This window comes from Natrix helvetica (genome assembly GCF_964273705.1).
Source record: "Natrix helvetica genome assembly, chromosome: 6".
In the NCBI taxonomy this organism is placed as follows: domain Eukaryota; kingdom Metazoa; phylum Chordata; class Lepidosauria; order Squamata; family Natricidae; genus Natrix; species Natrix helvetica.
Window position 1 is genome coordinate 23,497,954 of NC_138553.1, and position 14,564 is coordinate 23,512,517.

At 39.5% G+C, this 14,564-nt stretch overlaps 1 protein-coding gene across 3 annotated transcripts in view; it reads left to right on the plus strand.

The window, feature by feature from the left end:
* Nucleotides 1-417: 417 nt before the first annotated feature.
* HCFC2 (host cell factor C2) overlaps nt 418-14,564 on the plus strand; it is a 31,686-nt gene continuing 17,539 nt past the window's right edge. For all 3 annotated transcript variants that reach the window (XM_081958487.1, XM_081958488.1, XM_081958489.1), the window contains exons 1-8: nt 418-594; nt 3,477-3,625; nt 4,511-4,671; nt 5,834-6,042; nt 7,031-7,115; nt 11,496-11,599; nt 12,896-13,084; nt 13,867-14,052. In XM_081958487.1, the coding sequence (XP_081814613.1) occupies nt 429-594; nt 3,477-3,625; nt 4,511-4,671; nt 5,834-6,042; nt 7,031-7,115; nt 11,496-11,599; nt 12,896-13,084; nt 13,867-14,052 (1,249 nt within the window). In that variant the 5' untranslated portion in view covers nt 418-428. The remainder of the gene's footprint in view (nt 595-3,476; nt 3,626-4,510; nt 4,672-5,833; nt 6,043-7,030; nt 7,116-11,495; nt 11,600-12,895; nt 13,085-13,866; nt 14,053-14,564) is intronic.

A 14,564-nucleotide genomic window follows, 5' to 3' on the forward strand; every position in this document is an offset into this window, starting at 1 on the left:
TCTTTTATTCATTAAACATGAAACTCAGTCAAGTGAACATTTAAAAATGCATCACAAACACCATTGACTGGTGTTAATGGTTTATACGGGTTGCTGCCAGCATCCTAGGTATCAACCAAGTATCTTCTTAAGATGTACAATGTTATTGTTGTTGTTATCATTCTTCTTCTTTTATTCATTAAACATGAAACAGAGTCAATTGAACGTTTGAAAATGTATCACAAATATTATTGACTGGCATTGATGGTTAATACGGGTTGTTGCCAGCATCTTAGTTTTATCATTATCATCATCATTATTGTTATTATGGCTGCTGCAGCTTCTTTCCCCGCACTTCTCCCAGGCCGGCCCGGCCCGGCTTCCTCGCCAAACTCCCCAGCAGCTGCCTCAGGCCCCGCCGCGGTGCATTGTGGGCGTGGGCGGGCAAAATGGCGGCAGGCGCCGCTGCCCTGAATTGGAGGCGCGTTTCTTCTTTCACGGGGCCGGTTCCCCGATCCCGGCACGGCCATCGCGCCGTGGCGATCCGCGAGCTGGTCATCATCTTCGGGGGCGGCAACGAAGGCATCGCCGATGAGCTGCATGTGTACAATACCGGTGCGGATGGGGGGGGGGGGGGAGAAGGAAGGGAAGGAGAAACAGGGCGGGCTCGGTTGCCCCGGCTGGGCGCTTCCCCCTCCAGCAGTAACTGCTGCTGCTGCTTCGCTAGCCGCGAAAAGGCCTTCGGCGCGGGGGTCTCAGGGTCGGGTTGGACGAGAGGGAGGACGTGTCTGCGAAACGGGGGTAATGGTGGGAGGAAGGCGCCCGGTGAGTGGCTGGGGATGCTAGGCTTGGGAGTTTGCCCCGACGATTTAGTCCTCTGCCCTTCGGGGCGGAGGGAAATTTCTGCTCTCCTTCCCTGTTGGGCTTTAAGGGGACACGGAGGACGTGTGTATTCGCTGACACGGAACCAGCCTTTTGCGCTTAATCCCAAGGGAGGCTCCGAAGCGATTTTGGCTCAAGGGCATCCGCGGAGGTTTAGTCCTCGTTCTCTGGGCTGAACTTGTGTGGCGCTTTTCCTTCTTTTATAACCTGGGTGGGGTACAGATTGGCGACCGGAGGGTGGGAAACAGCCTGATTTTTCCTACAGAATTTATTCCCTGCAAGATTCACCCAACCACAAATTTCAGTTTAATGTGTTGGCCATAAAGTGTACCAACGTAGAAAATTGAGTCACCGCAGGATATTGAGTGAACTGGTTAATTCCATTGGTACATCAACTTTGGGTGTGTTGCTTTATATTTGCTTTATAGTTCCTATCTCCAAGGGCATACTCTTAGTCTCTGCATGCACCTTTATTTTTATTTTTATTTTTTTTTGGTTATAATGACATATTCAAGCAGGGAATTACTATCTTAGTGTGGTAGAAGAAGGGCATGAAGATTTTTAGGGTTTGGGGGTTTACTGTATATATCTTTTTGTGCTGTGTGTATTTTGTGTACACAAGATAAGTACTATTGAAGATTAGCTATCTAAACGTGCAAACCTCTATTCCCCTGTCGTATAACAGTACATCTGTTAGATGAAGATGGAATAACTTTTGTCTTTCATAACTTTGCCTGATGGTGATGCTAATCAGATAATGTATGGTCTGAATAAAGATGAGTATAACAGTAAAAAAAAGGCATTGTATCCAGAGATAAGGAAGATTCATATAAAGTAGTGCATAATAAAGAATATGAGCAATATAGGTGTATACATTATAGATACAATATAGGTAATAAAGATAAAAATATGTCAAGAACTGCAAAGTCATCAAAACATTTTTCTGTTAAGTTTAGTTGACTGTGTAAAATACTTTGTCAAATAATAAATTACAAAGTAACAATTATAATTATAAATAATGTATAATGCTTTCATCATGGAGGGATTGTGAATTATTGTATGATTTATTTCAATTAAGCTTTCCAATAAAAATGCTTTGAGTCAGTGGATAAATAAAGATATTGTGAATCTATATTAAAAATAGGTGATATTGCTATAAGCATGGGTCAGGAAGTGACAAAATATTTGGTGAGAATATGTGAAAGCATTTGAAACCGTGTTAAGATGAAAAAGTAGAATGCCGAGTTCTAGGAAAAGATGATGTGTGTCCAGCAATTTTGCATTGAGAGATTATGAATGGAAAGTATGTTTGGAAATTTGCACATGATAAATGAGGGAGATAGTTGGAAGGTATTGGCGGTAACAGATTTGAACCTTGATTATAGGCCAACAATTTGGTATTTACAAGTAGTCCTTGACTTACAACCTTTTGTTTGGTGACTTACAACCTTTTGTTTAGTGAAATTCCAGTGGCATTGAAAAAAGTGATTATGAATGTTTTTCCCATGACTGTAACAGCATCCTCATGGTCGGGTGATCAAAATTGGGATGTTTGGCAACTGGTATGCATATATGACAGGTACAATATCCCGGAGTCACCTTTTTCAACTTCCTGACAAGCAAAGTCAATGGGGAAGTCAGATTTATTTAACAACTGCAGCGATTCACTTAACAACTGTAGCAAGAAAGGTCTTAAAATGGGGCAAAACTCACTTAATTGCTGTTTTGCTTAGCAGTGGAAATTTTGGAACAATTATGGCCATACGTTGAGGACTATCTGTAATAAAGTTGTTCAAAGTATAGACTGATAACCAATTAGGTTTGCTGAAATTGGGATATCACAATGGATGTGATTAGCCTAGCTAAGGAAAGCTAGAGGTAGATGATAGGAGGAATGTATTGCTAGTTTGGGAACGGGGCTCCTAGTAGGTATGAGATATATTTGTACACTTTGAAACTTCATGATCCAATCTGTTTCGGTGAGGATGAATGTAGGGACTTTTTTTTCATAAAACAGGGTTTTATTAAGTAAATCTTTGTGCTTAGGGAAAGAAAGAGACTATGCTGAAATTAGATGAAGGAAGATTATGAGAATGATAGTTTTTACACTGCAAATGAAATATAGGAATAGTTTTGGGTTCAGAACCTGATCATATGATGTTTATTTTTTTAATATTAATTTTTAATATACTGTACAAAGTTTGATGGGCAAGTTGGCAAAAAATAAATTGGGACCTATTGATTTTTCTGCAATACTTTGCATGGAGTTTTGAAGTACAAAATTGTGTGATCAAATTATCCCAACTCTGCTTTAAGTTATTCTGCAAAAATGAAAACTGTCTGGTATTTGGATCACATCTTGATCAATGTCTCTTTGCACTTCTACCATCAGGCAGAAGGCATCAAAGTCCAGCCAGCCAAAAATACAGGTTTAAAGATAGTTTCTATCCTAGGGCTGTGAGACTTTTAAATACAACCACAATCATTCCACTCCAATAAAGATTATACTTATACTTATTCTGTGTTTAAATTTGTGGGTGTCTTGTTTAGAAGTCGTATGAGGCTCATACTATTAATTATGACCTAGGTCCATTTTTGTGTCTCTTTTGCTGCAGCCACAAACCAATGGTTTCTTCCTGCTGTCAGAGGAGATATTCCACCAGGGTGTGCAGCCCATGGATTTGTCTGTGATGGTACCAGAATATTAGTGTTTGGAGGAATGGTTGAATATGGAAGATATAGCAATGATTTGTATGAACTGCAGGTACCGTATGATTGATTTTCACAATTATTTACCTAGGTTGAGAATCTTGATATCATTTAATACATTCTTAAATGGGTCCCTAAATATTGTACATATTAAGGTTGGAATGGATTGATATAATAGCAATAGCGCACACACGCACACACACGCACACACCACACACACACACACACACACACACACACACACACACACACACACACACACACACACATATATATATATATATATATATATATATATATATATATATATATATATATATATATATATACTTTATATTAATGGTTAAGACACCAGGCTGGAAAAAAAGGAAATCATGAGTCCTGCCTTAACTGCAAAGCCAACTGGGTAACCATGGGCTGTCAGTCTCTCTCAGCCCTAGGAAGGAGGCAATAATAAACCATTTCTGCAAAACCTTGCTAAGAAGATTGCAAGGACATAACTACCCATAATATCAGGCTGATTTGGGATTTCCTTTGAAACTTTTGCCAGATAGAATTCTGACTTCTGGGAGGTAAAATACGGCAAATCCTTATCTTATGGATCCTGGAATGGCATCTGTAGATAACAATGTACTTTCCAACACATTCTTTGGTGACTACTAGTACTTAAAAAAAAGTATTTAAAATATGGTACCATACTTTAAAAAAAAAGATTATGAAAGCTAGCATGCTGGAAATGAAAGAACCAGCTCCATCACAACCTTTATTTCCATTAATGCTTCTGGTCCTCACATAGTTTCTAGAGGCATTTTTAGACAATTGATTGAAGAACAGTGCTTGCTTACTTGGATGAGAGTTTGGTGTCTGGCAGCCACAATAGTAGTAATTTCGTAAACAATTTTGCTTGCATTTCTCAACATGCTCTTTTTCCATCCACAAGGCAAGTCGATGGCTGTGGAAGAAAATGAGACCCCAGCCCCCTTCAGCAGGTTTGCCTCCATGCCCTCGCCTTGGCCATAGCTTCTGTCTATATGGCAACAAGTGTTACTTATTTGGTGGACTGGCAAATGAGAGCGAAGACTCAAACAATAACATTCCCAGGTATGCTGGATGAGTTTGGAACAGAATATTTAGTATGATTTGTTTAGGTTGTCTCACTTTTAATCAGCTGTACCTGTGATGGCGAACCTATGGCATGTATCACAGGTGGCACGCGGAGCCATATTTTCTGGCACACCAGCTGCATGCTGGCCAGCTGATTTTCGCCCTTCTGGAGGGCTTTCAAATGGGCTTTTGGGCGTTCGGGCTGGAGGTCTTCCTGAAGCCTGGGGAGGGCAAAAAACGGCCCCATCGGGCCAACCGGAAGTTCAGAAACGATCCGTTTCTGGCTTCCTGGGGGCCAGGGGAGGCCATTTTCGCACTCCCCAGGCTTCAGGAAAGCCTCCGGAACCTGGGTAGGGGTCATGCGTGCATGGGCGTGTGTGTGTGTGTGCGCGTGCGTGTGTGTATGCATGGCAGGTAGGCAGGGAGGATCAAATTGGTGTGGCCATGCACACACAATTTTCACATGCCATAAGAAAATGGTTTACCATCACTGAGCTATACGGTAAAATCCGTTAGAATGTAGATAGTGAGCCTATTTAGTATTCAAATCTATTCATAATTACTAATATCAAACGAAAGATTGGCAATGAACTGTCAAACTGATCATTCTTTAATCCAGAAATATGCTTGAAAATGCTCAATGCTTGAAAATAACAGCAAAAACATGCTTGCTAGTAGCATTTGAGCAGTTTACATTAAGATCATCTTAAACGTATAGTGATGTATGGTTTAATGGTTTTCATTAATTGATCAGAGCTAATGAGTGACATTTTAAAACCTCTTAATTTTGCTTTAGCACCTTAAGTTGCAGTGTCTGTACATATTTCAGTTTGTTTGTTATTTAGCCTACAGTTATACTAATCTAAAAGTTGGGTCTCTACCCCATCCGTTTTAAAATTGGCATTGTGGGGAAAAAAGTTTTAAAATGCCTCCGGAAAACATAAGGTAGTTTTGATGAATTTCCAGGCGAGGAAAATTCCTATATTTTTTTTCCTTTTGAAATCTGGTTTAAAAAAAAAACATTTAATATACTGTATCCTTTGCAAAAAAATAAAGGCATTGTTGTAAAAACTCTGGGATTGCATTTACAGGTTGAAATTTCTTTATGGTAGTGCCATAGAAAGTTATTGGTGTTTTCTGTATTTATAACCCACCTTAGATATTTAAACGATTTCTATGAATTGGAGCTACAGCATGGATCAGGAGTCATAGGCTGGAGCATTCCATTGACCAGGGGAGTTTTGCCGTCTCCCAGAGAATCCCACACAGCTGTTATATACTGTAAAAAAGACTTGGGAAATCCAAAAATGTTTATGTTTGGAGGGATGTCTGGTTGCCGGCTGAATGACCTTTGGGAGCTTGATATAGGTGAGTACAAGTGCAAGTAAAGTTGTGTGAGTTATTTTTTTTAAAAAAATACACTAAGGAATAATTAATTCGGAAGGATTTGTTATGTGATGGGAAAGTTTGCATCACCTTGTAAATTTATTCTTAAACTTCAGTTCTATCTGAATGCTATTACAGTACACAGCAAAATAAGCAGTTTGACTTAATGGAATGTAGCCATTTCTAAGTTTCATCAAAATTAGATTTAAAAAAAATCTATTTGTTGCATTATGTTTTAATACTGCTAACATGATAAGTATTTTTTAAACTCTCATTTTTAAAAAGAATTTCAAAATATTGTTTCTTTGACTAATTATTTAAAAACAAAATAGTCTTGAAACTATTTAGTCAAAACAAGACTAATGACTTGTTTTGAGAGATGGCTTTGTCCTTTAACACTTGTTTTGCAAATGCAATAATAATTGGTAGGATACCTCAGACCCTAGAATTGAAGGTGGATAATACTGTACACATGTGATAATACAAGTTCCATTTCCATAACTCAAAAGATCTTATTTGAGAGATGAAATGCAAGTGTAAAACTAACAATGGCAATTTTTCCTTTTTATTTTGCTTGTCTGTAATCTTGCATAAAACTTTATATTCGGAATTTGGATTCTGAAAAGTCTAAGGAAGATTACCAATTTTCATAGCAAATGGCACTGAAAAATAAGTGTTCCACCATTTAAAGTACCACCTTCCTGTATGTTGTCACTAACTTTTGGTGCCTACCAAAATACTTTTCAAAAATAACCCTCCCTAGCATCTCTATGCATGACAAATTTCCTGAAGTCTGAAAAACAATATGTTACGACTGTGTCTTGCATAAATGTTCATGGAGTAATAAAATGCTCATAAAGTTTTTTTTTTATTGGGAGCCAGCTAGAGTTGGTTAGAACATGGATGGCTGTATAAATGATATAAATAAGTAATCCCTTCTATATGCTTTCTCTGTTTTTTCCCTTAATAGAGACAATGACTTGGGCGAAACCAGAAACTAAAGGGACAGTGCCACTTCCCCGTAGTCTCCATGCAGCCAGTGTAATAGGAAACAAGTATGTCTGTTGTTAAAAGCTCACCTATAGAAAGGTACACCTAGTAGGAGACCATTACTCTAGTGTTTGTATTTAGGGATCCTGCTTGTAATGTGGAATGTAGTGAGCTTCAGCCCTGCCAGAAACTGCCTGGCAGATTAGGGGAGCTAACAATAGGCCCCCGGGAAACCAAAATGGAGTTCTTAAAGAACATATGTTTTTTATTTGGGGACATATAATCCTCTGCGCATGACTTCAAATTTAATTAGAAAGCCCATTACGTCTTTTAGAAAGGAGAAGAAAAAGACAAAGAGCTTTGAAAGCAGGAAAGGCTCACTTATGCATTGATATATTATTATACGTTGGTGCTTTAGGAGGAGAAAATGCTTTGTAGCATGAAGTAGCATAAGAGCAATGCTAATGTCATATTTCTAGAAGTTGCAGTATAATACTGTAACCAATCCATATAGTTTGTTTAAGATGTTGCAGGATTATTCATTATAAATAAGAATTTGTAGTTGATTGCTATCATTGGTAATACTGCTTTTTTATAACTTACGTGTTTTCTAGCCCTATTATTTCATTGAAGATTGCAGCTATACATTATAGCATATATTCTGGTGTCTATCTAACCTTATCCCTCAAGATACGTTTTTGGGGCATTACATTTCTATTTAAGTTGGAGTCATGTGATCTCCATACCGCCCCTGCTAATGTGATATCCATTTGTATATAAAACTCAGAAGAACTCAGAAACACAATAGAATATTTGTTTCCCTACAGTCAGTGTGCATTAATTGTTGTTAGAAATCTGACCAGAATTCAGGATAAGGAGATTTGCCTCTGAATTCCACCACTATAAGCACTGGACACCAAACGTGTGTTCTGTAAAAAAAAAAAAACCCTACATAATGCACTTTATTTATGTATTTGATTTATATACAGTAGTTGCCTCTGAGTGGTACAGCGGCCTAGAGGTGGAGCTCTCGCCTTAACAGTCAGGAGGCTGTGAGTTTGATCCTAGGTAGAGGCAGATATTTCTCTCTCTGGGCACACTGAGAATATAACTCTGCATTGGCGACAGGAAGGACATCTGGCCAGTAAATGCTCAGCTCCATTCAGTTGCCCAGACTCCACCCCGCAAGGGATTATGGGGTCATTAAAAGGAGATGATATACAGTAGTTTCCTATCTCGCTCAAGTGACTCTGGGCATCTTACAAAGATTAAAATGCAGAAAATTCACCTCATATAACCCCCAATGGCCAAAGATAGACAGTAATCCCCCCCCCATCCCAACCCCCCCCCCCTTCTCAATAACAACAGAAGTCACGTATTCATCTGACTCAAATGCTTGGGGAAACTTCAATGCCTTATGAAAGACTAATAGGGTTGGGTCCATTTAAATCTCTACATCAGTGTTTTTCAACCTTGGCAACTTTAAGGTCTTTGGACAGTCTCAGAATCCTCCATGTTGGCTGGGGAATTCTGGGAGTTGAAGTCCAGATGTCTTAAGGTTGAGAAACATTACTCCAGAGGGATGCTATTCCACAGAGCAAGTACTGCCACTGAGAAGGCACAACCCCAGCATCCAACAAAATGACATGGTTTGATAGAAGGCCCCTGTTGGAGCATGCCGTCTCTACTAGATCTGGTGGGACAAACAGAAGCAACGGGAGAAAGATGATCCCTCAAGAAGCTGGCCCTACGCTGCGAGAGCTTTATAGATAATAACCAGCAACTTGAATTTCACCCAGAAATCTCCTAGAGATGCCTACAATGCCACTTGTAGAGCAATAGTATTTGGAGTGGCATAATGAGAAATACCAAAAACTGCCTACGTTCTGGACCAGTTGCAGTTTCTGAATGTTCTTCAAGGGTAGCTCCATCTAGAATAAGTTACAGTAATCCAAACAAGAGGTGGCTAATGGATGGGTCACCGTGAGCAAGGCTTCTAGGCTCAGGAATGGATGGAACTGGAATATTAGATGAGTCTGTATAAAAGTCACTCTGGCAACGGCTGCCAAGGGTTCTTTGAGCTCCCCCAACCTTCATTTTTGGCATTGCACAAATAGTATCTTCTTATATGAAACTCCCAAATAAATTACATTGCTACAGAATCAAACAGCCTCATATCCTTTCCTAGATTTTTATGTTTCATTTGAGTTGCAGAATGAAAAAGCGATCCATAACCATTCATTGGATATCGTCCCTTCTTGTCACCCGCACAGAACATTGTTCAAATTAAATGTGCACTCTGTAATGTTGACATGAAAAGTGTATAATTGTGCCACGAGGGAATGTATCTAATGATCTAATGCAGGGGTGTCCAAACATGGGAACTTTAAGACTTGTGGACTTCAACTTCCAGAATTCCCCAGCCAGCTGGGGAATTCTGAGAATTGAAGTCCACAAGTCTTAAAAGTTCCCAAGTTTAGACACCACTGATCTAATATATCAATGATTAGGTTTAGTAATAGATGATACTGTGATTGCTTGCCATGATGTTTATAGGGACCTCCAAATCAGCCTTGACTCCAGCCAGTTGCCTAAACAAGTCCCTGCAGTTTTCTTGACAACATTTTTGAATGTGGTTTGCTCTTGCCTCCTTCCTTAGGGCTGAAAGGGAGTGACTAGCTCAAAGTTCCACAGCTGGCTTTGGACCTAAGAAGGACTAGAATTCAGTTTCATGTCTCATGCTTTTAACCAGTCCACCATTTTGACTCTCTACTGTGTCACAAATAAAGATAGTGGACTATGGACGTCAGCTGCCCCATGAAGGAAATTATGCACTATCTCTACATTATCATGTTCTTCGCTAATATGGCCTAGTTCAGCGATGGCGAACCTTTTTTGGCTCACTTGCCATAAGCGGGGGGAGTGCAGGGGGGTAGTGTGCGGGCGTGCTGCACCCATAATGCAATGTGTGACCCCCACAGTACGCATGCGCGCACTACAGGCGCGGCCCCCCATTTTTTGCATGCTTTTTTTGCCCTCCCCAGGCTCCAGAGGCTTTATAGGAGCCTGGGGAGGGTAAAAACAGCCTCCCCCCCCCTGGAAGCCCTCCGGAGGCTTCAGGGACCTTCAGGACACTTCCCTGAAGCCTCCGGAGCAGTCAGAACGACCCTCCGAGCAAACTGGAAGTCCGTTCCCGAACTTCTGGTTTGCCCGTAGGGCCAGTTTTTTGCACTCCAGAGGCTTCGGGGAAGCTCATGAAGCCTCCGGAGGGCGTCGGGGGGGGGGGGCAGGGGAGGCTCTTTTCGCCCTCTCCAGGCTCCTATAAAGGCTCTGGAGCCTGGGGAGGGCAAAAAATAGCTTTTAAAAAAGGGTGAACTCAGCTGGCCAGCACGCACATGCGCGCTGACAGGGCAGAACCTCGCGTGCCCTGACGAATGGCTCCGCATGCCACCTATGGGACGCGTGCCATAGGTTTGCCATCACTGGCCTAGTTGTTTTAAGATTGGCTTGTTGCTAGAGATGATCAGATTTGGAAACAGTTTGTACCACCATTCAGAAGGCATGTAGTAATTCTGTATTCTTTAAAAAAAAAAAATCTGTTTGGAAAAAAAAAGATCAAAAACCAAGGGAAAGATAGTATTAGGACCTCCCTCTCCCTAAAATTCTGAATGAAACACAGTCATTTCATGATTTGAAAAGATTGATTGAAAGAAGTTGAGTCCTCTTTCAGTTAGCCCAATATAACTTGTGATAATCTGCTGTCCAAATACTATGATGTTTTAATATGTTTTATAGTAATTCATGTATATGGCACAATGTAGGTTCACCCATCATGCGAAGGTACAATGTGATGTTTGCTTTAAGCCTACAGAGGTATAAGCCATTGCTTTATGGTTCAACATATTCATAATTTCAGTAAATCATGACTGAATAAGCCATAGACCAGGGGTGTCCAAACTTGGCAACTTTAAGACTTGTGGACTTCAACTCCCAGAATTCCCCAGCCAGCAGAGCTGGCTGGGGAATTCTGGGAGTTGAAGTCCACAAGTCTTAAAGTTGCCAACTTTGGACACCCCTGCCATAGACTAATGCAATTTATAAAGCCAATTGAAATTGTTCTATCCTTTCAAAACTAAGACATCACCCAAATAAATTAATAATACATTATTTTAATGCAGTTTCTAAAACAACTTTAATAATCAGTTTTGTATTAATATCTTCTATGAAATCCAGTAAGCAAAAACGTGATTGGTTCTTCATTTCTCTGAGTGTACGGCTTGAGAGGAGTGGAGAAATGGGAAAGGGGGGGCAAGATAAAGTTTTAGTTAGGAACTAGTAGTTTCTGTATAATTTGTAAGATGAAATGAAACTTGGAAATTAATTGTGCTTATATATCCTTCCCCACATTGTTCTTGTCTTCACCCTCAATGTTCTTATATTTGCAGAATGTACATTTTTGGTGGGTGGATCCCACAGAGTACAGATGAGGGCCTCCCTGCTCAAGATGGGGAGTGGAAATGTACTGGTTCATTTTCTTACTTAAATTTAGGTTAGTATACTTCATTTTTTATCACTTACTGCCATCACTTTTCTGCCTTGTGCATAGCAGCGATTCCACTACATTAGATAACCCTACAATTAATATCGCTGTGTTCTTAAACTAATACTGGAAATTGTAACAAAACAATACATTAACCCAGCGATGGCGAACCTTTTTTGGCTCGTGTGCCATAAGCAGGGGGAGCACAGGGGCGTCATGTACGGGCGTGCCACACCCATAATGCAATGCGCAACCCCTTATGCTTATCAGGAACTATGGCTGTATCATATGAGGAAGGTGGGAGTGGCTAAAATGAAGAGCAGGTTTTAAATCTCTAGCTTCCTAGGACTTGCTGGACCTAAAGGGCGAATGTTGAAACATGGTGTCTATCTCATCAATGCCATAATTATGTACTTGCATCAGGCATTGGGATGCAAGTAAATAATCATTCATATGATGACTTCACATACAAGCTCTTTTTTATTTCATTGTGCTTTGCTATGGATGCTGCCGTGTGTTATATAGAATAGAATAACAGAATTGGAAGGGACCTTGGAGGTCTTCTAGTCCAACCCCCTGCTTAGGCAGGAAACCCTACACCATTTCAGACAAATGGTTATCCAACATCTTAAAAACTTCCAATGTTGGAGCATTCACAACTTCTAGAGGCAAGTTGTTCCATTGATTAATTGTTCTAACTGTCAGGATATTTCTCCTTAATTCTAAATTGCTTCTCTCCTTGATCAGTTTTCACCCATTGCTTCTTGTCCTACTCTCAGGTGTTTTGGAGAATAGTTTGACTCCCTCTTCTTTGTGGCAACCCCTGAGATATTGGAACACTGCTATCATGTCTCTCCTAGTCCTTCTTTTCATTAAACTAGTCATATCAAATAGGATGGTAGACTGTAATTTTACCAACATGATTTTGTCTCATACATTCATCAACTGGAATTCTAGACATACACAGTTCCTGCAACCATTCTTCATATGTTTTAGCCTCCAGTCACCTAGTTTAAATTGTTTAAATATGTGAATAGAGTGAATAAACAAACCATGATACCTTTTAAGCCAGTAAATAACTATTGTCCGACTTGTTGCTAGTTTAACTCTAGTTAATAACTATGTACATTGCATAGATTTTATAGGATTTCCTGGTCTATTTTGTTTTTCTACCTCCAATAAACAATGGTAAGAATGAACTTGCTCATTATGAGTTAGTGTGTATTAAGCAGTCAGCGTAGAGTTAATTTGATTAAATCCTAATGCCGTCAAATATTAATTTGTTTTTATTTAATTTGTTATCAGATACTTTAGAATGGATAAATCTAATCCCAGATTGTCAAGAAGATAAAAACAATGTGTTACCAGGTCCAAGAGCTGGCCACTGCACAGTCATTGTTGGTTCTCGCTTGTATATATGGAGTGGCAGAGACGGTTACAGGAAAGCTTGGAACAATCAAGTTTGTTGTAAAGATCTTTGGTATCTAGATACAGGTGAGTGGTCTACTTAATACTTTCTGATAACATTATTGATGGGGATTAAAAACTTGCTCAGATTTAAATATTTGCTTTTCTGGTTTTGAAACTTTTAAAAAAATCAGCTAGCTAATGTAAATATGCAAGAATTGCTCTCTTCTGAGACTCCACACTTAGGCTGGATTTACACAATCCACAAGGCTGAAATATGGTTAGTTTATTGTTTTGTGTTATGAGAACCCAGGCAGTTAAATTAGTTCAGTAAATAAGACCCGCTTAATGAAGGATCCTGTGATTGATTCCATTTTAACATTTCAGTTCTAACATTTCAATTCTAACATCTGTTACTGTTATTCCTGCCCTGTAGTTTGAAGAATTAAGAAAATACTTTAAGCCTTTTCCTTTTCCTTCCCAGCTTACATATTTGAGCAAACCATGATTTTCTCCTTTAATCAAAACTGTCCAAACAAAGGATATTGAGGAATTTTGTGCCTATAGGTTTGGGTATCAGGAGGGAATCTCGGGGGGGGGGGGGGGGGGAATTCTGGAAGTTGAACTGCACACATCTTAAAATGGTTGAGATTGAGATACACTCTCATAGAGTTTTGACACCAGATATTAGATAGGCTTGGACTATCTTTACGATATTAATGTATGTTCCTTCTCTTCATTTGAGAACTTGCTGGAATAAATGCTTCTTTTTTGTAGCATGCTGTATACATAATGCTTGTATTGGAAAATTTTAAATCTTCTTTAAAAAAGACTTACATTTTATTGTAATTGCATTCTTCTCTTTTAAGAGAAACCACCAGCACCATCGCAGGTACAGCTGATCAGAGCTACAACTAATTCATTTCAAGTTAAATGGGATGAAGTTCCTACTGTTGAAGGATACCTTCTTCAACTACATTTAGATGTGCCCACGCCAGTTGCAACTGACGTACCCTTTACTGTGACACCTGAGCCACAGTCCTCCTGTGTGCAAGGTAAAGTAGCACATTTCCCAAAATTAAAGCAAGTTTATAAGTTACATGAGTAAAATAGTTGCATAACTCTTCTTTTTTTTTCCTGGAATGTCTCTTGTGGTTTGGGATTGATTCTGGCCTAACTTCCATTCTAAGATCTTGCTGATCCGTTGGAGATTGGTGCATGTCATCACACAATCTGTCTTCCTTGGGTCAGGATGTAGCAAGCAAAGCATAAAGTGACAAAAGGACCCAATTTGTCTTAACAAAGATTGATTTTATAGTGTACCTTTCAAATGTCAGAGGAGACTTGAAATCTTAACAACAAACCAAAAGATTTCACAGATGGAAAGAAAGCATAGTATGGATATTTTGAAGCAACCTAAAGCTACAGTTTCTGAACAATGCTCTTTTCTTAAAGAAACTTAAAAAGTCAGACCTGCAAATCTTTAAAAATGTCGTTGGAGTTTCAGATCAACCCATCATATACATCAGACCTGGGCATTTTGGCTGTCCCTTTCTGGCCCATGTGA